Here is a 26550-nt window from a genome sequence, read left to right on the forward strand (position 1 = left end):
CTGTGACGTTTTGTTTCTCTACCCTTTTCGTATAGTATCTCAGTATTATCGCGTTTCGTGACATCTTGATGTGTCACGATAGCCTAAAGTAGTGGAGTTTCGGACGGTTACTGCAATTTCCAAGTAACACACCTGTTTTCGCAGATGAAACCAAAGTCTTGGCAACATCCTGACCAGTTACACAATATTCAATGGTTAATGATTAGCCTCGTGTTATCGGCCCTTCGATTTTAAAACGAAAACTTCAACATGTGCAATTGGTTTACCTTAATTTCTGATCTGTAGGGAAGTAAACCTCGTAAACTGGATAAGAATGATTTGCCCGACAAAGATAACACATGCCCCACGTGATCAGTTCATGCAAACACAAAGGTCGATTACGTGAGTTGTTACAGGAAGTACGTTTCGTAAATGTTTCTGTTCAACATAGTTACTCCGTCGGAATACTGACTGCACTCAACGTGACTGTGATTTAATCACCACTCATATTTTCTTAAGATTGATCAATTGCTATTCGTCTCCCACAATCCCTCACTCATCCATATTCTCACCCGTTATTTCACTCCTTTGCTCACCTTCATCCAATCATCCAATCACCCGTCACCGTCCTCCCTTACTCCTTCACGTCACCCCTCCCTCCCAACCCGTCACTCCCTCCCTCTACCCGTTAACCATCACCCCCTCACTCTCTACCCGTCATCCCTTCCCTCGCTAACCATCAACCTCTCCTCTCCATCCTCCCACTCCTCCACCGTCCTTCCTCACTCACCTTCCCATCCTCCCCTCACTCCTTCACCGTCCTGCCCTCACTCCCTCACCGTCCTCCCTCACTCCTTCACCGTCCTCCCCCTCCTTCCTCCTCCCCTCATCTCTCCACCGTCATCCCCTCACTCCCTCACCGTCCTCCCCTCACTCCTCCACCGTCCTCCCCTCACTCCTTCACCGTCATCCCCTCACTCCTCCATCGTCCTCCCCTCACTCCTTCACCGTCGTCCCCTCACTCCTTTACCGTCCTCCCCTCACTCTTTCACAATCCTCCCCTCACTCCTACACGGTCATCCCCTCACTTCTTCACCGTCATCCCCTCACTCATCCACTGTCCTCCCCTCACACCTCCACCGTCCTCCCCTCACTCCTTCACCATCGTCCCCTCACTCCTTCACCGTCCTCCCCTCACTCCTTTACCGTCATCCCCTCACTCCCTACCTGTCATCCCCTCAATCCTTCACCGTCATTCCCTTAACCCCCCCACCATCATCCCCTCATTCCTTTACCTGCATCCCTTCATTCCCAACCCGTCCTCTTCTTACTCCTTTAACGTCATCCCTTCACTCCCTTCCCGTTCTCCCCTCACTCCCTCACTATCATCCCTTCACTGCCTTCCCGTCCTCCTCTTACTCCTTCACCATCCTGCCGTCACTCCCTACCCATCATCCGCTGACTCCGTCACCCCCTCACTCCCTTCGCACCATCCCCACACTCCCTTTTTCCGTCATCCCCTCACTCCCTTCTCGTCCTCCCTCACCGACATCCCCTCACTCCTCCACATCATTCCCTCAATCAAACACAAGTTCTATCAGGTCGTGACTAGATACTACAGATCGGCATCATTGGAGGAATCCATCTTCCCCATATAGTTCGTAACGGTACGACCAGTCGTAACTGTATTGCTTATCATAGGCTTATGACTGACTTAATGCCACGAACGGTTTGCTGATCGGGACCCTGGGCCCCGTTCCACAAAACGATCGTAGCTCTATGATGATCGTAACTCCCATTCTTTAACATAGACTTACGAATGTCGTAGCGCTAAGATCTCATTGAGGAAAGGGACCCAGGGCCAAGATTTTGGAAGCTCTCTTAGCTCTAAGATAGTCGTAAGTTAATGTTAATGTATGGCACTTACGACTATCTTAGCGCTAAGAGAGCTTCGGAAATCTAGGCCCTGGTTAACAAACTCTCGTTGTAGACCTGGTTCCCGATCCACAAAGCGTTTGTAACGTTACGCTCTTTCATAACTCATTTAATTATTGGCTTACAATAATGCTACTAACGCTTTGTGGATTGGGGCGCTAAAGTGTAATATCCCTCAGCAACTGGTGGTCTCGTAGATTGAGAGATCTGCAGCTAATTCCCGTGCAATGGATTTAATTCGCGACGAATGTCATAAATGGTGAAACATTTATTGATCTCTATTTATCTTTGTCAAATAGAATCAGTCCAGGATCCAGACAAGATTTAATCCGTCATTATTATTGACTGGTTAGGACAACATATGTGACCTGACAATTGAAATGTGAATGCACATGTCTTCAACAGACATAACTTAACCAGTTGCAATATTTAATCAATCAGACTGTACATTCCATACACTAATAATCCATCGTCCTCGCGTACTTCCCTAGTCCCAGCATCTGGATGACGTAGGTGTAGGCGTCCGAGGACCAGAAGGGGAAGAACTCGGCGTTGGCGTTGTAGCCGTGAAAGACGGTTGGTGTGTGGTAGCGACCCCAGATATGCTTCATCTTTTCTTGGTATTCCTCTTCTGGTATGACGTCTTCAACTCCCATAATGATATGACCATTGGCATGAAGAGTGGTGTTGACTCTTGTGCCGTTGAACAGTTCCAGTCGGTTCATCGGATACAGAAATGATTCCGTCTGCAATTACAATGTAGAGTTTATTCACAATCTCTGAGACATATAACATACACGCTCCATCAGAGTTCGGGTTTGAATTTGACACAGGCAATCAAAACCGGTAAAATGTGACCTTGATCTCAAGGTCAAGCTTGGTGACTGGTGAAAGTTCAGCATTGTACATTTTTGGATATTTCCTATTGTAGCAATCGCTGGATTATTTGGCCCATGTTCGATTACTTACAGGATGCTGACGTACAGCCAAACGCTGATAAACAACAAGCAATTAAGTAAACATACATGTACTCGACTAATGCATGTAATATAACTTACATTATTATAGCATGTGTATTGAACTCGCAACATAAAACTATTCATTCTCATGTCAAATTAGAATGAACTATTCGCATATCTATTAGTCCAACTGTACAGTTGAGACACAAATATGCCATCACCGTCCCCCCTTCCCATAATTTTTAAGCATACTCATAACATATTTTTGGGTACAAACTTGATTAACCCTCCCCTCCACCGCCCGCCACCCCCCATTCACCTCTACCTCCCCAGAACAAAATGGGTGACCCTTAAAATCATCTTGAACCGTGATATCATTGGAGTACTGCTCAAAGCGACGTTAAATTAAGTTTCACTGATTTCTTTGACGGATCTTGTGAATGTGACACCTTTTGCGACACAAATATCCCATCGTCCATCCCCAGTGTCTGCGTCTGGATGACATAGGTGCAGGCGTCCGAGGACAAGAAGGAAACAAAAGAAGGGTGTAGCTGGTGAAGACAGTGATTGTATGGTAGCATTCTCTGTTTCATCTCATACTCGGACTATTATTTTATGGATTAATCCTCGACACCTTGTATATATTTCGCCTTGTGAATTTTCGGTCCGTTTATCCTGGTCAAATTACATTGCTCCAGTCGGTTCAGAGTGAGTATATTAAGTGATTGAGTTTAGTTCAACGCCGCTGTTAGCAATATTCCATACTATCACGCCGGGGGACATCAGAAATGGGCTTCACACTGTACTCATGTGAGGAATCCAACCTGGATCCCTTTTTTTCGAGGCTGAACTAACAAACAATGTGTTTAATAGAGATGGAAGCACATGCCAAACACGACAAATTCATAATTATTATGTCACCTGTAATCTAAATAATAGCTATGAAACTCCATATAAAAATACTCCTAAAACAACTCTGCCGAAAGCATGTTATGAGAACAGTGGTATATTTAATCCACCTACCAATAAACCTGTTTGCATAACCTCGAACTGTTATTGGTAAATGGACATGTTAAGCTTCTTGCACACGAGCTGCTCAGTGGCCTGAGACGCCAGGCTATGCAGAGTTGCGTCCCTTGGGCGAGACCGAAGACATCTGACACCTAAGAACATCATTTGGTCCCTTCCTCCAAAATTTAACTGACATGCCGCGATATCATTGGAATACTGCTCAGAGCGACGTTGAATTAAGATTAACTTATTTGCTTGAGTTATTCCAATGTTAGCGTAAGTCTGACACGTGGTACGGCTCTGTAGCAATGGAGAGACACCGTTGTCATGCCTTGTGAGGATGCTTTGTGGAATGGCTGGATTTAAGGGATTTTACGAATCATACTCCTCGTGCAACGACAGCCACGTGTCTCTATGAGGTTGGAAATATTTGAACAGCTGATCACCGACAGAATAGGACATAGATCCTCTACAATCAGGAGTAAGGAAACCTCATTTTTATATTGTTTCAAAGAGTCTTTTTATTCTAACTTATCATTATGTTCTTTTTATTAAGCAGAAATGTTATTATGCAAATAAATAATCGGGTTCATTAACAATAGTTAGAAAACACAAATTATTAAAAACATGACCCGACTTCAGTAATGAATGTAAAATAAATCTACGTAAGACATCGTCGACGTCAACAACAGCAATGGCCAACTTAAAAGAAATGTCCTCATCTTAACAACCTGTACTTTGCTTTCTTAGACACCTCTATCTTTGTGAAAAAAAATTCAAAATCATGCTTTGTGTACATTTATATTCAATTTGGAAAATATGTATGATGTGTCATTCTGAAAGGTAAACAAGAAAAAAATGTGTCCAGGGACACGGATGCCCCCGCTGCTGTAGTAAGAGTTCCCTACACTGTGTGTGCTCTGGTGTTTAATTTCTACTAAATAAATATCATGGTTGATTTTAAAATAAACATATCCAAAGTGTCAAAGGTAAATACTTATTTGTAAATGTATGTCACAATGAACTTATCACAATACAATTCAACCTATATCATGAAGGTTCAATACAACCTATTATCATATAAAGATCAATAATTGAACAAAATTCACGAACAAGTTAAAAAAACATCTATGCAACTATGAGATGCATACCTTTCGAGTCCCAATAACACACATGTATAAGCTTAATCAATTCTATTGAGCAGTTTTTGTGGAGAGGTGGATAGACTTAATCCCCTATTTCACTATCATCAGAAAGAAATTCAACAAAATGTATCTGAGTTCAAATGTCTCAAAACATACAAAAAAAACCTATAAAATACAAAAAACAAAATATGAGATGCACACCTTTAGAGTCTCTATAAAAGACATATGTAAGCTAAATGAGTTTTGTGCAGTGGGTTTCTGAGGAGAAGTGGATAAAGTACACCCCCTGTTGTATGGGACAAACAGGATAGAACCAAATTCAACTAAGTTCAAACATCTGTAGAAGTGACAAAATTAAGAAATTGGATGAACAAGGTATGAGATGCACACCTTTAGACTCCCAATGAAACACACGTAGAAGCTCAATCAATTCTGTTGAGCAGCTTTTGTGGAGATATATTCAGAGAGATATTCAACAAACTTTATGTAAGTTCAAATGTCTCTAAACTTACAAAAATAACAATAAAATACAAAAACAAAATATGAGATGCACACTATTAGAGTCACAAGAAAGCCCATGTATAAGTTCATTGAATTCCACAGAGCGTTTTTTGTGGAAATGTGGATAGAGTACATTTCCTGTTTCGTACGGACGTACGGACGGACGGACACGGAGGGTAACCCTATATGCCCCCAGCCATCTACTTGTTAAAATTAGTTGACGGTGAAGTACAGTGCCAACGTTTAGCAACGCCTGCAACCTCTTCTCAGACATCATACTCCACCCACCAGGAAATCACATGCCCTGCCTGATCCAGAGACTTCTCAAACCATGTCCATATCGTTCACGGCTGAATGGGTGATTGTAGTTGTACGCCGCTTGTGGCAATATTCCAGCAATATCACAGCGGAGGACACCAGGAATAGGCTCCACACATTTACCCATGTTGGGAATCAAACCTGGGTCTTCCAGGCTTCCAGGCTACCCCACCGCCCTTTCAGGATTGTACGACAGGAACGCAGCTATGCTTTCAAAACGTACAGAGATATAAATTCCTGAATTATGTTTTGATGTTTTGGATTTTAGCATATCATTAGACCACGATTATGTGTAAACATCCTTTCAGTAGGGCTTTAGCAAGTGGTAGCAGTATTTCCGCCAATTTATTAGACCTTACGACAAATGGTGCTCTACTGAGTACTATTGTCGCCCGACTACGATGTACTAACACCCTACTAAACTGCTAGGAACTATGTAATTGGATTGTAATCATTTCAAAATGTATACGTACTGTAACTCCCTTGTAGGAGCCGGAGAAAAATGCATTCCACGGTTCGAACCCAGCAAACAAACCGAAATAATACAACCAGGTGACGATTCTTTCAACTGTAGTCTTTACATCAGCAGGTGTATCTATGTATAATGAAAAACATATATGAGAATCTAATATATATAACAGATAGCGCCATCCTTTTATCCTTTTCTTCCTTTATTACTTCCTTTCTTATGTGGGGTGGTGGGGTAGCCTAGTGGTTAAAGCGTTGGTTCGTCACGCCGAAGACCCGGGTTCGAATCCCTACATGGGTACAATGGGTGAAGCCCATTTCTGGTGTCCCCCGCCGTGATGTTGCTGGAATATTGCTAAAAGCGGCGTAAAACCAAACTCAGTCAGTCAGTCAGTCCTTTCTTATGTACTACGTTTCATCCATTCTCATAATTCGAGATTCTTCCTAAATGCATCTGGTTACAATGTGGATCTTTGTATTGGAATAGTTTGGGTCCTCGTAATTAAAACATCTCGGAAATATACTGTCCGTATCTACTGCTCACCTACTGCTTAACATGGCGCAGTTATGCCCCTTAGTGTTCACGCGTGTGTGATCTCTCGCCGTTTGACACAATAGAGGTAAATAGATTTAGAACAAACCCTTTTTCGTATTAAAAATGCAATGTTATATATATTAATATTAAGTATGCAACTACATTCCATGTTTCGGTAGAAAGCCGAGTTATTTAGTGTTTTAACGCAAAACAAATTAAGAGTGAGTGAGTGAGTGAGTTATTGTTTAACGTCACATCGGCAATAAAACAAATGAAGACTGAACAGGATCTAAGTTTCAATCCGCCTAAGTATTTGCACTTCATTTTACACCATCGGAGAGAAATGTGACGTTCTAGATGTCTGTGAGATGTTAGAGTCGAAAGCAGATTAAGTGTCACTTCCTCAACGTTCACGCTTCAGGTCTTACACAAAATGTTTGTCAGAAAGACATCCAGGATACTGTGAGTCTCTACCTTTATCCCAGATGACCTTCTCGCTATTCTGGTCTTGTGTTGTCCAGGTGGTCAGTAGGGCGTTCAGGGCCATGGAGGTCGTGAATATACGGTCCTCTGCGTTGTTCTGCAAAACATAGTTGTGTAATGTTCAGAAGTAGATGTTATAAAGTGCTAACCTGCGTCTACCGAGGTAGCTTTCTGAGACCCTGATGTCAGTAATTTTATCCTAATTCACAGATATGTTCTATTTATTATTTAATAAATCCCTCAACGAAGATGTACCAGTTGGAAAATGATGAATCCATATGTAAAACACAAATGCAATTGTTGATCACTTCATTTGTATTATAGTGAGTGAGTGAGTGAGTTTACTAAAATCACAGCGTGGGACGCCAGAATTGGGCTTCACACATTGTACCCATCTGGGGAATCGAGCCCGGGTCTACGACGTGACTAGCAAATGCTTTAACCACTGGGCTACCCCGCCGCCTCCATTCATATTATAGGAGCGATAGTATAGCCGAGAGGTTATGGAGCCCGTCAAGGCGAAGGCGTTCTTTGGTCTTCAATCGTATAATCGATAAGTGATGTAAAAGAAAACTCCTTCAATACTTCATAATATCTCCTCATAACAACGCATAAACTTACCACACTTTGATTTTCATATGTTTTGTCTGCATTGCCAATGAAGTCGTCATAGTAGATGACGTCATAGCCGTCATGAGAACCTGAGTGGCCTTGAGCCACAACCCTGGGGCTAGCGTATGTTCTCAGTACACGCTTGAACTCCACAAGCACCTGTTCCATTCCCTACAACAGAGGCGTTTCGTGATATCGTCGCAGGTCGTGCGTTCATCTACTTCCATAACCTTTATATTGCGTTGTGTATCGTACAACCTTTGTCTGGCAATTTCCCAAATCTTAATACAGCTTGCTTGCTTGTCGATGAGCCTTTATATTTTGAACAGAGGTTTGCATCAACATGATTGCAGTCTTTACCAATCAAAGAGAATGTCAGCCTAAGTCTGTAATCCTCTGATCGCAAATTTTCAACATGACAGTGCCACTGTTAGGTCTCTTAAACAAATGTGGTTATACCCTCACCTTGTGAGGCAGCGATCCTGTCCTGTCCAGGGTTTCCTGGAGTTTGTTGTACGTCCTGGCCACAAACCAGTAGAACTCAGTGACAGAGGGGTAGTACGTCAACGCCAGGTCTGCTCGGTCAGAGAAGTTGGTCTGGACTTGGAAAGTGATCATCCGAGATGTATCATTATAGATTTGCTGAAAGGAAGAACACCTTACACTCATTGTGCATTGACAACTATGACTATCTTGGTGTCGTCCTATTGACAAATGATTTATAATTTGACAATAAATTATCTGGAGACTGGTATTTTGCGCCGCTTTGAGCAGTACAAAGTCCATGTGCTTAAGCTCTTTACAGATTCTTGTGGAAGTGATTTCGAAGTGATGAAGGTCGCAGACCTTTACGAAACCCACAAACACATGGATGCTTCTGAATGTAAGGCATATTGACAAAATAGATCTTGAAACTCACGATCATCGGTTTTGAGGCATATAAAAAGCGAATTGTGGCATTTGAGCGACTTGTTAACACATGCACTTCAACCGCGACAGGTCATCTAAGATAGATCATGACGTCGACCCAACGATTTGGGCAATTCTCCTACGAGTCGGCGGATTTAGTTTAATGTCGCTTTTAACAACATTGCACCAATATCACGGCGGGGGACACGATAAATGGACTTTACACATTGTACCCATGTGGGGAATCGAATCCGGGTCTTCGGCGTGACGAGTTAAAGCTTGAACCTTTAGTCTACAGCCATATACCAAATTATGAAATATGTACTCCCAAATATGCATAGCTACATGAATTGACAAATGACAAACTTCCTATCAAATATGTATCGTAATGATTGAAACCCGCCACTTCATCTGGAACCAAACATAGACGCACAACGCAAAAACGAAATGCGCACACATTATGAGGGATTGTAATTTTTTTTATTAGCTTTTTCAATGTAAATGTGCTTTTATTCTTTAGTCATATTCTCTGTGATATTTTACTTTGGTATCCGGGGAAACGGGCTCTTTATAAACAGTCACCATACATGATTAGTTTTATTTAATGCGTTAACAATTCATTCACCATCTCTGTGTTGAGGTGTTTATTGACTGACCATTATTTCGGGATCATCCAACAGCGATGGTTGAAAGAGCCCATTAATGATTCCATTGGTGACACCAAATATGAAGTTGGCACACACAGTGACGTCAATGTTGTTGACGTTAAACGGCATCATGACTCCCTTGTCGAACCAAATGCGTACCTCGTCAGTGTCCTGGATCTGTGTGCAGTGATAAAAACTTCAACAAAAACAAACTAAATACATAACATCAATACCAGAATGCTTTAATTATGATTCGAACTTTGCTGAACATGAGAATTTAGCGATTGTTCCAGACTGTCATTGTGGACTAGGATTTGCAGGAATGCATGATATTATGGACGCTTCACACGATTCTTGGCGTACGTCGTACGTGCATCAGTATGCTGTACATATGCCACGGCTACGATAGTTCATGTACACATGCAGCACGTACTATAGACCAAATCAGAGACTATAAACAAGGAGAATTCACAGGACACCTTCATTACAGGCTGATTTATATGCCAGCTGTGTTTGGGCGATTTCGATGGGATTCGCGTGTTTTTAAGTGCGCATGAATGAATTTGTAAACTTATATTTCGTGCTGTCTTCTATACCACAATCTGAATGCCATCACACTTATTTTCAAACGGGTGGCATTTGTGCGGAGCTGATTTTGGTGTGTTTAGCTTCTCATATCCCTGATATACTACTGAGGAATACGCTACGGCCCATCTCATGTCAGTGTCTTTCTGAGGCCACCATATGCAACATGTCCCACGACCCGCTATCAGTCCCTGATAAGTTCCACAGTAAAGTGTTAACATTTCTCACCTAAATAATACTCCTACATGTACAATAACATTAACAACACTGGTGAACGCCTTTAACGTAACACAACGTGACTCCTTGTTCCAAATATGTTTTAGAAAGAAGACTGTAATAATAACATTTCTAATATGATATCGATGTTACCATTCTACGCCCTTCTCACAGCCATGAATACATACCCATGTCGGCACTAAGGCTACATCGTGTCCGGCCTGTTTCTCCTGCTGCAACCACTGTCGCAAGTAGTAGTACGTCCTGGGGTCGATGGTGTTTACCCTTTGGTTCCCAGAGAACGGCCTGCACATTCAGGGGAACTGCTATCAAGACTTTGAGTACGTGCATGGTGATAATTTATTCATATCGATTGTCGGCAAGCTGATATCACTCTGTTTTGTCAGTGTGCATTTGCGTAGAATAGAAGGTTCATGATGAAAATAGTTTGGTCATTTACAGGTTCATTATTTGTAATAAGCAGGTAAACGTACCAACAGTTAATTCGCAATAACATTATGGCAATATACAAAGGACATTGAAAGTTTCCCTGTCTTGATTTGGACGTTAGTATGACCAACAGTTAATATCGCAATAACATTTTAGGTGCGTATGGCAATATACAAAGGCCCACTTGCACAGAGCAATCTTAGTTGCCTTACAATCAACTTTACAATTACAGTTGCCCTCTTGCACAAAGCCGATCTTAGAGCGATTGTAAGACATGTATTTAAGATCGGGAAGCTAACACACTCTTCAACGGTGGAGCATGCAATTAACGACTATTTTAGTATGCAAGTGCGCATAGCAGACGCAAATAGAGAGTGATAGGGCACAATACATACCTCCCTAAATCGCACTTTGCAGAGAAATCATTTCAAGAAATCATCGAAGGAAACGATCAATCTGGACGATAACATATATTCTTCTTCATTTTAACTTGATTTATGAACTGAGAATGTGATATTTCAACCACGGAAATACCTACATGTTTTATGAAAATATTGAACTGCGAAAAATACATTCATAAATTTGGGTCTAGATTTAGTGACTTAATAATTATGAAAATTATAATAATATATCAAATATCGACAATATTTACTTATGATATAACACCTAAATGCATGATTTGCCACTGGTTGTCAATGAGACATTGTTTAATGCACGGCTTTTTTCCTTTTTTTGTGTGTGTAAAATTAAATATAGAGAAGTATTGGTTTTTACAGAAGTGTTGTAAAGTGTTCATGACAGGGAAATACGAATATCAAATAATATATCGAGAGAGCAGTTGTTAAATACTCATTCACAGTATATTAATGATATGACCCTATTGCGTTGATAGATATTTTTCTAAAAGTGAAATTAAAATTGAATCTTGATTTTGCACGTTAACTTGTATCTAATTTTTGATTACTTTAATGATTAACTAAGACAAAATCACTCCATCACCGAAAAGAAAATATCTTGAGCTCTGCGATTGGGCATGACAGACTCTACGGCAACGGCATAGGCCAGGGGAAACCACTCCCATCTTGCCCATAAACTAAAATTATCTGCTCTTGAGTTAATGAAAAAGTCACGGCCATGGTTTATTCGCACGCGGACACCATTTGCTAGTATCCTTCCTTCATCATCAAAAAGGTATGTTGTTTCACACTTATTCCAACATTGAATCGGGTGGGAATAGTACTTTGTGATATCGACTCGGTAGTTCTGTGGTTCACTACAGCAAATAACAATGTATCCGACGTTAAATCGGTTGTGCATTCTCCGTGTTGAAGTGTCGAGGCGAATCATACAGTACAGTTTTATGCAATATAAAAGCAATCTCCAAACGTAAAGCTGATTATTTGCGTGAAACTTGAACACCATTTTGTCACAGACTACAATGATCTTAGCTCCTTACAATTGGTCCGGATTGTTTCGATTGTAACTTACAACGATCTTAGCCTACAATCGCTTTGTGCAAGTCGATGGCGATTGTAGCCGAAGCCTAAGATCGCGATCTTATGGATTTACAATAATTGTAGCGCTAAGATCGTTCTGTGCAAGTGGGCCCAGGGCATTAAACACCCACCTTCCACTGTATGAGCTGTCACTTTGTCCACACAAGCAAGGAGTCATTCACTTATTAAGGTGCGTAAAAGTATCATCTCTAGCATACTGACCTGTAGGCGTAGTGCTTAAGGGCGTCGAACACAGACGTGAGATTGGTGTTGTGGCCTCTCCACATCTTGTCGTAGGTCGGGTACAGGTGGGACATCTCTGACAAGATGGAACCAAGACCAATGTTCAGGAAGCTGTCATCGAAGTCCGGGGGGATGTGAAACGCCTGTGTGTAACCGCGTCTATGTCACAAAATACAGGAATACAAACTCGTGTTACGCTTACAAAAGGCAAGGCAGTTCTGTGTCTCATGGAGAGCACAACACAGACTACAGCAAAGCAATAACTTTGTGGGTTCGGTTAAAATCCGCTTTGAACAGTAGTTTGGGTTTTTTAACTGTCCTTCTTACTGTGTACAGGACTCCTAGAATGAAAGACACCGTAGACGTGTATCTCTAAGGTATCTACAGCCTATACTTCAACAAGGAGGAAAGTTAACGTTAAGCATGCCTCAGACATTGACAACTTCGTTGAAACTATTGGGTAGGTGCATGTAACTAACAAACACAGAAACATAATCAAGGTGAATCTTAGATTCAAACCCAGTACTAATTCTGTTCGGTCGATTGCAAATGCCGTTTACAAGACCTCACTATCCGTGCTCCACCATGCCACTGTACACAGAATGCTGAAAAACTTGTTAAATGACAACTTGTTAATTGTTTTCTGGAGAGACACTGGTCTGTACGCAACGTATTATTGTCCACTCACTGGTCTGCCACAGCACCCTAACTAGTTTCTATAAAGTCTACATTGACATATGCAATGCCTGTGATGATGATGATGATGATGATGATGGTGATGATTATGATGATGATGATGATGATGATTCAACGCCCCTACAGCATTGAACCTCTGTGACAGCATGTCAGCTTCATGTTGTTTCTGTGTGTGTGTGTGTGTGTGTGTGTGTGTGTGTGTGTGTGTGTGTGTGTGTGTGTGTGTGTGTGTGTGTGTGTGTGTGTGTGTGTGTGTGTGTGTGTTAAGGCGTTCGCTCGTCACGCCGAAGACCCGGGTTCGATTCCCCAATGTGAAAAGCCCATTTCAGGTGTCCCCTTGTCGTGATATTGCTGGAATATTGCTAAGTTGTTTCAAGCGTGCCAATTGAAACGTTTGGGCTTATGGGGCCGGACACGACTATGCGCTATACACACAAGAGATTTCCCTACTTACCATCGTACTTTATTAACAATTTACGAAGTGTTATAATTGAGAAAATTAATACAGACCTGATTTCCATTAAGACTTTGATGATCCCCTCAACATTTTTTAGACCCAGCTTCTCGAGAAACGCATACGTTGCATTCAGTGGCATGGCGTCAGTCATTCTGATGAGGTCATTGAGGTTGACTGGGTAACTGTTGTAAGCTCCAAGAGTATCGTTGTATGTCTGAGGCCAGAAGGTCATCAGTGAGTTGGAATAGTTCACGTTCATATCATGATGGTTTTTAATGGCATTTAAACCATTGGTCATTTCTTCATGTGTCGGTCCATACGTGGTGCTGTTGATATACCGCCGTCCTTCAATCAGGCAAGCCATAATGTAGGTGGTCGCGAACATATTGTTGTCGAATATCCCGAAAAGGTCTCTGAACAATGCATTTTCTGGGTAACCGTGGAAGTTTAGCTTGACATCACTTGGCCACATTCCTTGTTCTTCATCCCATCTAAATGGAGGAAAGAAGTGCCTTGTTTTCGGTACTTGAAGTTCCATAACCTGCAACGTCAAGGTGTCAATCGCCATTTGCAGCGACTGTAGGTCAAATGGAAGCCCATCGCTTGTAACGATTGGAATCAACAAAAACAATATGATTTTCTGTAGCACCATGTTGTACTTTTCAAATATATCTAAATGCGTCTCTATTAATGTGGTAAGCCTCGAAAACATTGCTTGATAAGATAAGAGGAAACACCTGATCGAGTATGTACGCAGGTGTCTTTTTCAGAATTTAGGAGCAAGTCCTTACTATTAGGTACATTTGATATTTGAACAGACTTATGATCTTTTGAAACATGTTATAATTAGAATATATGTTCACGCCAACACCGCCAAGTCATTTTGTATGCAGACTGTGTAGTAGTGACAGGACTTCAGTGTGGATGCCAGGTTGAAACATCCTCAGTATTCCATATTTGCTATATAAAGTGAGTGATGTGTGCATTGGGTTGGGTTGTAGCTCCTGATTCCATGATTCGTATACAACCACACACTCTCTTAGCGATGTATTCAGCATTATCAGCGAACACTTCAACCACGAGTCTATACAGCTATACACCACCAAATATGTGTCTTGTGTTGACAGTCCGTGGCAGGACTAACTGTATGTCAAGGCCCACCAACAACATTAACTGTTGTTCATTACATCAACCTCTAGTTTTACACATCCCTGTAGGCAACTGTATCACTCTTAGACTACCTGCCTATGGACGAAACAAATAGATTGCATTGTTTGAAGCAATCAAGAAAAAAATAGCATACCACCTAGTAAACCGTTGTGGTCAATACAGTACATGCATATGCACTTACTATCAAATTGGATGTTTAATCATCACGCTCGAGTCAGTCTAAGGTCAAAGTTCGCTATGGATAAAGACTTAGTGAACATGGGAATAACTTATTCTTCATCATTGTTATTTTTGGCATCTGAAATTAATTAAAAAACAATCGTGTTTGAAATATATATTTCATTTCACACACCGTACCTTTTACGGAATTAGTCAGGTTTTTAAAATATACTCGTTGACTGATTGCTGAAATATTGCTAAAATCGGCGTAAAACCAAACTTGCTCACTCACTATGCCCCATTTGTCCCATAAGTTCGCATGTGCATGTTCATGGTAACATGATTCACGACCCAGACATTTATTGATGACCTAAGCAGCTACAGCCATGACCCAAAACGTGCCCCTCTAAGAGATAAACATATGCGCACCTGTCCCTTGTTCACATCGGCTTTCGTGTGTCATACATTATATATTCCCAAAAAACTATCGTTCACCATAGTGTCAGCCTTTCACAATACATCATGGCTGTCCTAATGTTATGCTGGTTATTACTGACGCTGGTCGGTGTGTCCGCCTCCCCTACTAAGCAAGAGATAGAAAGTTCTATACGAGTCATGAGAGATCTTGTGGAAAATGCCCAGGTAAAGAAGGACAAGAAATACGTGCCTCTACTTGAATGGGCCGAAGACAAGGGGGTCTGGCCAAGTTATGTGAAGCAGTACTTCCATGGTGTCCCTGACCTGGCACTGTTCAGACAGCTGTTTGGTGTGTTCGACAACAACATGTTTGCCACAGCGTATGTGATGGAGATTCTTGCAGAGTTTAGTAAATATGGGGACATGACGGATTACAATCTGGCGGGGCTCAACGCCGGTCTTGTCGCCATAAAGGATCATCGTGACAAAAACCTTGCTTTCAATAACTCGTTGATGACGTTCTGGCCACAAGTCTATAATGAAACCTTAAAGACGTGGGACAGCAGTCCTCGAAACTTAGTGGATCTTATAGAAGCGACAAAATATCTGCCTTTGAACTGGACGTATGCTGAGCTGGAGAAACTTGGTCTGAAGGACATAGAATACATTATGGTACGGCTCATGAGATCTAGGTAATGTCCTCCTATACGTACTATATACATAACCATTTATTCAATGTCATCTTTAATATCAGCGATAGAACACATTCCATTTAGTTTAACTCTGTTGTTTATCTTTTATTTGACACTCCAAGTCTATAAAACGCTGAAACATCTTCTTGGAGAAACCAGGACGGTGGGGTAGCCTTGTTGGCTCGACATGCCGGAAACCCGGGTTCGATTCCAAGCATGGGTACAATGTGTGAAGCCCATTTCTCGTGTCCCCCGCCGTGGTATTGCTGGAATAGAGCTAACGGCGGAGTAAAACGATACTCACTCACTCACTCTTGAAGAAACCATTACGTTATTGATTACGCTCCCCATTCCTTTCAGAGACGGGTACATGTCGGTGTTTCACGTGCCACCAGATTTTGATGACACGTTTCTCAATATTGGTCTGGGTTCAATGCTGAAGGAAATGTCTCACACCTTCCCAGAGGCCTCTGACTTGTGGATGTCCCAGAACCCAAACCTGACATCTGTATTTGATGCTCTAAAGCGTTATGCCTACAGGTACCATCGTAGCCTTTACATGCTTGTGTATAGGTTCAATGTATGCATCAGCGTGCCAACACATAATAGGTCTTCCATTTGATCACTTGCAGGTGAACACTATGTATAAGATGTTTGTGCACACATAAGCGGTTTCCACCAATATGCCAGTATGTAACACCTCTGTAACACCTTTAGTACACCATTCATCTGTTCAATGATCCGCTCTTGATGGGCTACAATTTGTATCCTATATTTGAACCCGAAATATGCCACAGGTTGAATATCTGGGATTATACGAGTCCACATTCTAGTGCGTTTTGATTTGAATCCATTTAGGACGTACAGGGAGAGTGTAAGCGCGAATTCCGGATGGGACTCAAGACATAAAGTAATAAAATATGTTCTATACTAAGATAACGTAATACCAAGTATAAACGCGTTTCTACATTTGAGCACTTTCTAAATGGCATTGTGTATTCGTATCAGAAATATATTCATGTTTCTATTTGTCTATTCACATTTCTTCCCATACAAACGGTTACATGACATGTAATAACGATCTGCTAATTCACACTAAGCCATCCCCTCTGACAGGTACACCCATAATGTAATATACATCAATTTGTTCCGATTGCTTCGACCCGTAATGCTCACACATATATATGCACGGACAACCGAGTTTTCAGCTTGTAACGCAGTGCTAAACGAAACTGACAGGCTTCCATGAATACAACGCATTGTTGGTTTACAAATCTCCTAATATGTGAAATCCATAGATACACACTGCCTTTTAGAAAGTCATCAAATGTAATGCATGTTATAACTGAGATAAATATACCATATGTTGCATGTGGAATACACACAGACAGGAACAGTTAATAACAGACAGTTTTGAAACTGTGCTTAAGAACTGTAAAATGCACCCAATTGCTTTATTCATGTGTATATATAATATACTCCAAAATGTAACAGCAACCAGAACTATACCTTTTCTGACGTGAGCTCCATAATGTCATGATGGAACTATGATGTGATCATTTTACCATGTCCATTAATAAAATCATTCAGAAATGTTATACCCTCTTCATGACACTGTGCAATATATATGGGCTTTTATATGGAATTGTTATACCAAACTGATTTGCTCATAATGTCTTCAATAGTATGTTTGTATTATGTATGTATGTATGTATGTATGTATGTATGTATGTATGTATGTATGTATGTATGTATGTATGTATGTATGTATGTATGTATGTATGTATGTATGTATGTATGTATGTATGTATGTATGTATGTATGTATGTATGTATGTATGTATGTATGTATGTATGTATGTATGTTTGTATGTATGTACGTATGTGTGTATGTATGTGTGTCTATGTATGTGTTGATGATACATTTACAACAATAGCCATATATTTTGATGCACACTTAACCTATGAATGAACAGAAGGGATAGAAAAATGGCACTTCAAAAGATGGGGAAAAATGATGTGATGATCTTATGTGCTTCAGTTGCATGTTACATTCAAGTCCGGGTAGAACCAACTCAAGGGGACCACACTTTTTAGTTCCATAAAATCTCATTTCGTTATATAGTCATTTCAACTGAAAATACAACAACAACAAAGACCAAGACAATTAAACAAACAAAACAAGCCACTGCTTCTGTCAGTTCGGTATAAGTGTGATCGTTATAAACGTACTTTCCTGTACGATAACGTTTCCGTGTGTTTGCACAGGCCATTATCCGGAGATCAGCGAGTCAACACGATCGATTCCCGATCGTACGTCTACCTGCGGAAGTGGCTGGCCCGGGAGAAGCTGGCTGGCAACGACGTCGCCCTTGTAACCACGTGGGTGAGTGGAGTACACATTAAGTCCGTTTCAATATAAATGTATATTAAAAAATTATGATCCTAGTAATATGCACGCATACACACATACACAAAGAAAAAGAAAATACCCATGATAAATAAAATAATATGTTTCTGATTTCTGTACTAGATCCAGGACACGGACGAAGTTCGGACCTGGTTTGCAAAGGGGGTGATGATGCCGTTCAATGTGAACAACGTGGACGTCACGGTATCTGCTAACTTCATGTACGCTGTAACAGCTGGCATCATCAGTGGCGTTCTCGAACCCTCCTTGTTGGATGACACAGATATTCTGGTAGATATAACTCTATAATCCTACATTCTATGTTCGGTACCCGACACTAACAGCGTGGTCCACACCTTCTGTTACAGAGATCCCGTTAGTGAGAGTACAGAGTACCACCATGTGGTAGATATCCGGATAGTGAGACTACAAAGCAACGTGATGTGGTAGATATCCCGAGAGTGAAAGTATAGAGCAACACCATGTGGTAGATATCCCGAGAGTGAAAGTATAGAGCAACACCATGTGGTAGATATCCGGAGAGTGAAAGCATAGAGCAACACCATGTGGTAGATATCCGAGGTGAAAGCATAGAGCAAACCATGTGGTAGATATCCAGAAGCATGTGGTAGATATCCGGAGTGAAAGCATAGAGCAACACCATGTGGTAGATATCCGGAGAGTGAAAGCATAGAGCAACACCATGTGGTAGATATCCATGTGGTAGATAGTGAAAGCATAGAGCAACACCATGTGGTAGATATCCCGAGAGTGAAAGCATAGAGCAACACCATGTGTAGATAGATATCCACCATGTGGTAGAGAGTGAAAGCATAGAGCAACACCATGTGGTAGATATCCGGAGGGTGAAAGCATAGAGCAACACCATGTGGTAGATATCCGGAGGGTGAAAGCATAGAGCAACACCATGTGGTAGATATCCGGAGAGTGAAAGTATAGAGCAACACCATGTGGTAGATATTCCGATAGTGAGTGTACAGAGCAACTTCTGGTGGAAATAAAATTATAATAAGCTGTAAAATAAGTAATTGAATTAAATTTTCAACACATGTGATAATTGATAATACGGTGATCGTTGCTCCCATACTTTAACACTGATTTACGATAGCCGTACGTAGCGCTTTCTGAAACGGGGCCATGATATCTACTTGGGACGCCACATATATCAGCAAATCATTTCCATGCATGGTGACTACAGCGAAGCCTGTTTTGGGATAACCCATATACGCACTTGCTCTGTATTTGTGACAAACCGCTTGGGTAATATATGCTTTGTGTTGACATTGCAGCATATCTATAACGACACAACACGAATGCTCGCTTTCCAAATCCAGACCAATTTCTCCGATCGTGTTGATCTGGCGTTGACATACTATCCACCAGTCATTGAGTTCTACTGGTTTGTGGCCAGGACATACAACAAACTCCAGGAAACCCTGGACAGGACGGGATCGCTGCCTCACAAGGTGACGTTGCATAGGCTACTCCAGTACAAATATATACAACTCTGTTAATCTATCGTTGGTACCACAGTTCTGAGGGCCCAGGTGTTTCAGTCGTATTAGACTAGTATTAATCTTCTTTTCGCTGCGAATCCGTATTCTTGACACACATCCGTTTCTACGTTTACACCTGTCCGTCAAGGATTCCACACGTATCCACACGTCTCTCTTGTACAGACGTGCAAACAGAGAATTCCACGGGGATCGAGATATGACATCTCAAAAGGCCCGATTCCATACTAACGTTTATCCCGCAAAACTCGGTTGCAAATGCATGAACGGTTACTGATGCGCATGAGCGTAGTTCCAGTGTATTTGCTACAAAACGATTATTTGTATTCGGGTGAGGATCCCCAAAACAAGTATGGATAACTGCTAAATACTACAGACAAGTGTAAGTGGTCCTTAAGGCTTGTTTGAGCGGCACTTTCAATATGGTCCTGAAGGCTCCAAAATGCACCCCGTGCCACTATCACAATGACAGCATTTTGTAAAATACATATATGTGAATTCCAGATCGTGTTCTGTTTGTCTATGTGACCACAATGACGAACGGTTAAAACCTGCACCACTTCCGGCTTTCCAAACACGCTGACGTTGTGACTTATCGGAATATTGTTCAATGCGGCGCCACTCTCTCAGCAACTTCATAGTAAAGAGCAGCGGTCCACTTTGAGATTGAGCTGTTGATTAAATTGCTCTCCTGAAACCGATTATATTTGATTATTTCACATTATTTCATGTAATCACATTATGATACCATTTTAAACATACAACCTTATAATGCATTGCATTTCTTTAAACTGAAGGGAATGGACCAGGTTCTGAAGGACTTTAAACAGGTGCTGCGGACCTACGCTTCGCCTTGGATCCTGGACCAGCGGAAGTCTGAATCCCAGTCAGGTTTGGACACCGTCTACTACGATGACTTCATCGGTGACGGCGACATTACATACGAACACAAGTCTGTGGTAATACTCGCCACATTACGTGACAGCAATGTCCCAGTAATATGAAGGTTCGGGACACTTGACATGGGTTTCATACGTTGCGGGGACTCGAACCCGGATGAATGAATGCCTCAACCACCAGTCTACTCAACCGCGCAGTTTTCCATCAACTGTCCACTCGATAAGTTCTTGAATAATAATGTCGACTGGTATTAGACTAAAGGTATTCCAAATAGTACTGGAGTGAAGGTATGTCGAATGATATGTCGAGTGGCACTGAAGTAAAGGTGTGTTAAGTGGTACTGGACTTGAAGGTATGTCGATTGGTAGTGGACTGATGAGATGGCGATTGTTCTGGACTTGAAGGTAGCACTGGGGTAATACTACATGTAGTGTAGAACACGCCTAAAGGAATGTCGAATGGGGCTGGACTAGAGGTGGGTATGGTAGCTTGACCACCCGATCCCGTTAGTCGACTCAAGCAGGGCTTGAGAAATAGAGAATAATGTGTACATTAACATTGCTCACTCGTGCATGTACATTCACAAAACAAATCGTTGACATGATTAGAGAAAGCAGCATGGCCAACTAGCTTCAAGTAAACATTAACATCATACGTATCTTTCAACGGAGATTGCATCGAGTTCGTTTCTGTTCCATTTTCAAAAGGACATTCAATGAAAGCATTTATGTGACTTTTCATGAGTGGTATTTTGGACCCTTGTTTCCATAATTTATTCCATTATAATTCTCCGTCACCATATGGTATGTTTTATTCGAAACATGGTGGAACTGCATAATTACCAGTTCTTAGACTGGTTTCAAATCTTTAGAAGGTTTTGAAGTTCACAACGAAGGTCGGAGTATTTATCAAGTGCAGACATAATACTGATTTGATAGGCAATGATTTGTTTACTTCTTCTATGGAGATGTTTAATTGTAGAACAATGCGGAAGACCGTATTTTCACCAGCTCCATGGCTCTAAATGCACTTCTAACTATTTGGGCAACTGAAGATCAGCACACGGGGCAGATTATCTGGGATAAAGGTAGGTGCAAATATCGCTGTTCATTAACCTCGACAGTGACATTCATGTACACTATCTGTCAACAGAAATCAGTAAATGTTCGCGATCCTATATCCTCAAAAACGTAAACCACGTAACCAGATGTCATTACGTCACGTTTCTTACCTTAGTAAAAGTAGTTTCTCTTCTTGACGTGAACCGTTTTCAGCAAACATCCAATTAAATCTAGGCTTCCTGTTAAGAAACAAGTATGAGCAGGGCAAGCCAACGTTTAATGCCACACATACAGTCAGAAGCTTCAATGGCACTATGATATACAAATAGTCCACACAGGGCATTCACTCCACCTCCACGATTGCTCTCTGTCAATAGATAAGGCTTCAAGAAAGAAATCACTATAGGTTTGCCGAACCCAGAATTCAGAGTAGTAATGTGCATATCAGTCACTATTATACAATGGTGTAACTGGGTTCCTGCAGAGAAGGAAGCGGTGCCACGGTTGAGCACGTCACAAAACACATACATTTCCCACAAACAGGTGACCGTGACTACAAAGCGTTAGTAGCCCCATGTCATTCAACACACAACGATAAAGTATTGAGTTACGACGGGTCGAAACGCTACGAACACTTCGTAGAACGAGACCCCGGCTGACGTTAGATCTTGAAGTCAGAATGAACTGTGGGATGGGACATGATCATTCATTACCTGTTAGGCTGATGACGTTTTTCAGTAAGTGTTACAATTATCTAACAATATGAACTTTCGTTCCATTCTTCCCACATTGCAGATACACCATCATTAGTTCAAGACACTGTGCAGAAGATTGTAACCTGGCTATACTTAAATAGCTATGGGGGCAGCTACAAACCATGGAACGCCTTCTTCTCTGGTTCAAACAAAGGCGCAACGGTAAGAAAGATGACATGGGTCAGAACATGTTCAAACTTGCGACTTACATACGGAGCTGTTTGGGCTAACGCTCTGTAAATGTGACGTTATGGACTTGCATGTGAACAAGTGTGTGGGCTTGCCACATCTACACGTACAAGAAGTTTATTGATGATATAAAGATACACCGTATATTTTCTGATTTAAATAGCCATCCTATCGTGTTTTATACAATCATGTGTGGTACATGATGTAACGGTAAATGGGTTTTGTCGCTCATGCCGTACACCTCAAACACCTGGGTTTGATTCCGCACATGACACAAGAGATTCGTTTTGGTTTTCGCAGTCCTTTTCTTCCTTCCAATAAAGGGATAACGGTATGCATTTTGTGTTCTTGTATTATGTAATGTGTTTCGAGATCAGTGTTTTCTGCTCTTCAGACATCGCCAGCAATGTACCCAGTGAACCGGATAGAGATGTTCAATGGGACAAAGATCCCTATCAATGACAAATGTAAAATAAAAAGGGGGCCCGAACCATATATTTTTGGAGTTGAGGGCACTATACCGGAAGAGACGTATGACAACATGACCAGTGAATGCCGTTCTCCTGTGGTGTTCCATGGATACAACGACCAGGATCGCTACTTTCCCTTCTGGACCTCTGATGCCTACACCTACGTCACTGTCATCACTGGAATGGCCAAATACGTCCGTACCCTACCCGAATAACAGTCCTCTCAGAAAAATAATAAAAATAAAAACAACCAACAAGGCCTTTAAAGGGAAGTTTGAGAAATTGCTTAGAAATATGAATTAGCGGGCAAACGAAAATCAAACGAAAAAGATCATTCGATGGTAATGTATTTGATACGCTACCGCTACAGCCATAGTGCATATATTATGTGTGTATTTCTAGTTACCTATTGATACGGGTTACACGTTGAAAAGGCCATATTGCATATATTATGTGTGTATTTAAGTATATCTACTTTCTTTATAAACTGTTTATTCATCCCTTGGCATATACATGTACAAACATTGTATATAAATATAGTACACATGAATATAGTTGTAATAGTAATGCATATTCAAAAAACAGTAGTACTAATGTGTGTCAAGTATGTGCACTAGAGCATCCACTATCTGTGGAAACAGAAAACAGGTCTGACATTTGCATGTACAGAGGGCAATATGGTACATATTAAAACAGCCATAGTGAATACATATTGTGTGTATTTCAGGATGTCTACTTACCTATTGATACGGGTTATATTGTTCTGTTTTTGGACATCAAATTTGTAGTTAATTCCTTTTTGTTTTAAGCCAAATAAAGAGCTGGTAACATGTGTAATGTTTGTTTCGATACGGTATTTAAACATGTACTTTGTTAAATGCGTACTTCACTTGTCAATGTATATTAACTACGGAAGTATTCTAAGAGGAATACACTTCTGGCGAAATCGGATGTCTCGAATGCTCCAAAACTCATCAATTCGGTCTCAGCAAACTCTTCCTATGTGTATCACTATTTTAAGGTGGCTGCATTGTACGTATTATATCGAATTTATGGTTGTCTCGAACTCAGCTTACAGTAACAGAAATTACATTCAAGAAAGTATCTACAATGTGAAACTGTGTCTGTTGTTTGGTGTCTTAAACAGTCGGTAAGGAGGTCAAGGGTGAGTGGAACCCTGAATATGTCTGGGGTAGATAAAGGAATTTGACAGAATGCTCTCGATGCTAAGTCAGGAACACAGAACGTAGAAGATATGGACACGTTTGGACTGCGTCATAGTAATGTCACCCACAAACTTTGGTTTGCAGTCGACAGGTATGAATACACATTGGGGCATGCATTGGCCATTTGGGGGGTAGTCAATCGATACATATGAAAACAATTTTCTTCCTGAAATCAAACATCGATTAGGTTGAACAATCCGACTTACGTAATGAACAGATGGTTTATGTGTGTACTAGCGATATGTTATCTAAATATGCCACAATAAGGGGCAATGGGCAGAACAACACATACATTTGAAAACATACATCGTGTGTAGATATAGGCGTGCCACTCCAGTCATAAATGAATCGGGGTCAATCACTCAGATATACAGAAATTACTTTGGGATCATTTTCCAAATGAATATTTTTAAAAATGTACATGTTCCCAAACAACTACACGATATGTTGGTTGATATGTACATACCTGGTTGCGACGTTGCAAGCAGTTTACGTGTTAACTCATGACGTTGACGTTGACGGGTTGATGGCGTGATCCAAGATGTTTGTATGGCCCGCATGCTCACAGCACGCTGTCGGTTCGTCACTGCGTTCCAGTGATCCCCCGCAGACGTTTTGAAACATTCTCATGGCTCGTTTCGTAGCATTGTCATGTGAAGCTTAAACATGTACATCACACTAGCAATCTCAGGTGACTGTTTGAGACTGTTTCTGCACATGTACGTGTCAACAAGATCATGCTTGTTCATAATATTTCACTTACAGCATTGTTAGGTGTGCTCAAGTCAATCACATCAAAACACCTTTCAAAATATTAACTTTGTTCTTTGGAAAATAGATCCCAAACACCACTTGTGTACTTTCTGTGTTCGTATGTTCTTATGAACAAAAAGAAAAAGTATACAAAATATCCTGAACGATATATCCCTAGGGAAAATCTCAGGTAAAAGAGCCCTGAGGTAAATATTTGACAGCATTTCCAGACATGATTTCCAAATTTCAACTTCAAATGTGATCCTCTCAACATGGCAGTCTTTCAGTGTCCAGACAAAATAATCACACCACTGTGTGTTGGAAATTGTCATTAGTCCTTGAACTGGGTAATAACATGAACTTCTCTGTTTAAGGGATAATTTCCCAGTATCACATGTAGAAAATAAATTTGGGTCCTTGGCAGCATCAAACACAGAATCATCCTATGTGTGTAAGGGCACTTAATTTCTAAAATACAATTGCCACTAACTATATGTACAAGAGCATCAAGGCTCGATCCTAAATAGGGATAGTCTTAATGGTGTACGATACTGATACTGATCGTATATGGTGGAGCCTGCAAAAGCAACTTAAAACTTTTAGATTTTGTCCACAATCAAGGTCTGAGACTTTGTCCTGGGTCATTCAGAACATCTCCTGTTGACAGTCTCTATGTTGAGGCAGATGAGCCTTCCCTTACCCAACGCCGTATAAAATTATCTTTACAATATATTACCAAACTATATTTTATATAGTTTAAACCTGCTTTAATTTAACCCTGCTTTAATCCTCTCTATGAGGATTTGTCCAACAAAAAGTATTCTCTTGTTCCGCCTCTTGGGCTAAGAATTCAAACATTCATTTCTGCTGCTGGCATTGAGCTGGACAATATAGCTCCTTCCCGTCTTCTTTCTTCTCCTCCTTGGCAATTAGTGAGACCACAAGTTGACCTCACACTGACAAAGTTTAAGAAAGCAGAAACTAATGAATTACAATATTAACAAGAATATAATCAATTAAAAAATAAATATAATACATACAAATCCTTATTTACAGATGGATCCAAGGATGGTGGCGCAGTGGCTTGTGCCACTGTTATTGGATCCAGAACAATATCTTCCAGATTACCAAATAACAGCTCTATTTTCACAGCAGAAGCTAACGCCATA

At 41.0% G+C, this 26550-nt stretch overlaps 2 protein-coding genes across 2 annotated transcripts; one reads left to right on the top strand and one right to left on the bottom strand.

Moving 5' to 3' along the window:
- Positions 1 to 2329: 2329 nt before the first annotated feature.
- LOC124260388 lies at positions 2330 to 14337 on the bottom strand. Its single transcript, XM_046694693.1, has 9 exons — positions 13699 to 14337; positions 12472 to 12651; positions 10492 to 10609; positions 9512 to 9679; positions 8412 to 8588; positions 7956 to 8117; positions 7326 to 7431; positions 6322 to 6443; positions 2330 to 2660 (listed from the first exon to the last, which is right to left on the bottom strand). The coding sequence occupies exons 1-9, from the start codon at positions 14295 to 14297 to the stop codon at positions 2373 to 2375; spliced, it is 1920 nt and encodes a 639-aa protein (XP_046550649.1). The 5' UTR covers positions 14298 to 14337; the 3' UTR covers positions 2330 to 2372.
- Positions 14338 to 15494: 1157 nt separating this feature from the next.
- On the top strand, positions 15495 to 24234 carry LOC124260389. The gene is made up of 9 exons (XM_046694694.1): positions 15495 to 16083; positions 16444 to 16623; positions 18351 to 18468; positions 18616 to 18783; positions 19803 to 19979; positions 20825 to 20986; positions 21909 to 22014; positions 22784 to 22905; positions 23327 to 24234. The coding sequence occupies exons 1-9, from the start codon at positions 15497 to 15499 to the stop codon at positions 23615 to 23617; spliced, it is 1911 nt and encodes a 636-aa protein (XP_046550650.1). The 5' UTR covers positions 15495 to 15496; the 3' UTR covers positions 23618 to 24234.
- Positions 24235 to 26550: the final 2316 nt, after the last annotated feature.

The sequence above is a fragment of the Haliotis rubra genome, unplaced genomic scaffold, assembly GCF_003918875.1.
Source record: "Haliotis rubra isolate DU_JTF1 unplaced genomic scaffold, ASM391887v1 Scf760, whole genome shotgun sequence".
NCBI lineage: Eukaryota > Metazoa > Mollusca > Gastropoda > Lepetellida > Haliotidae > Haliotis > Haliotis rubra.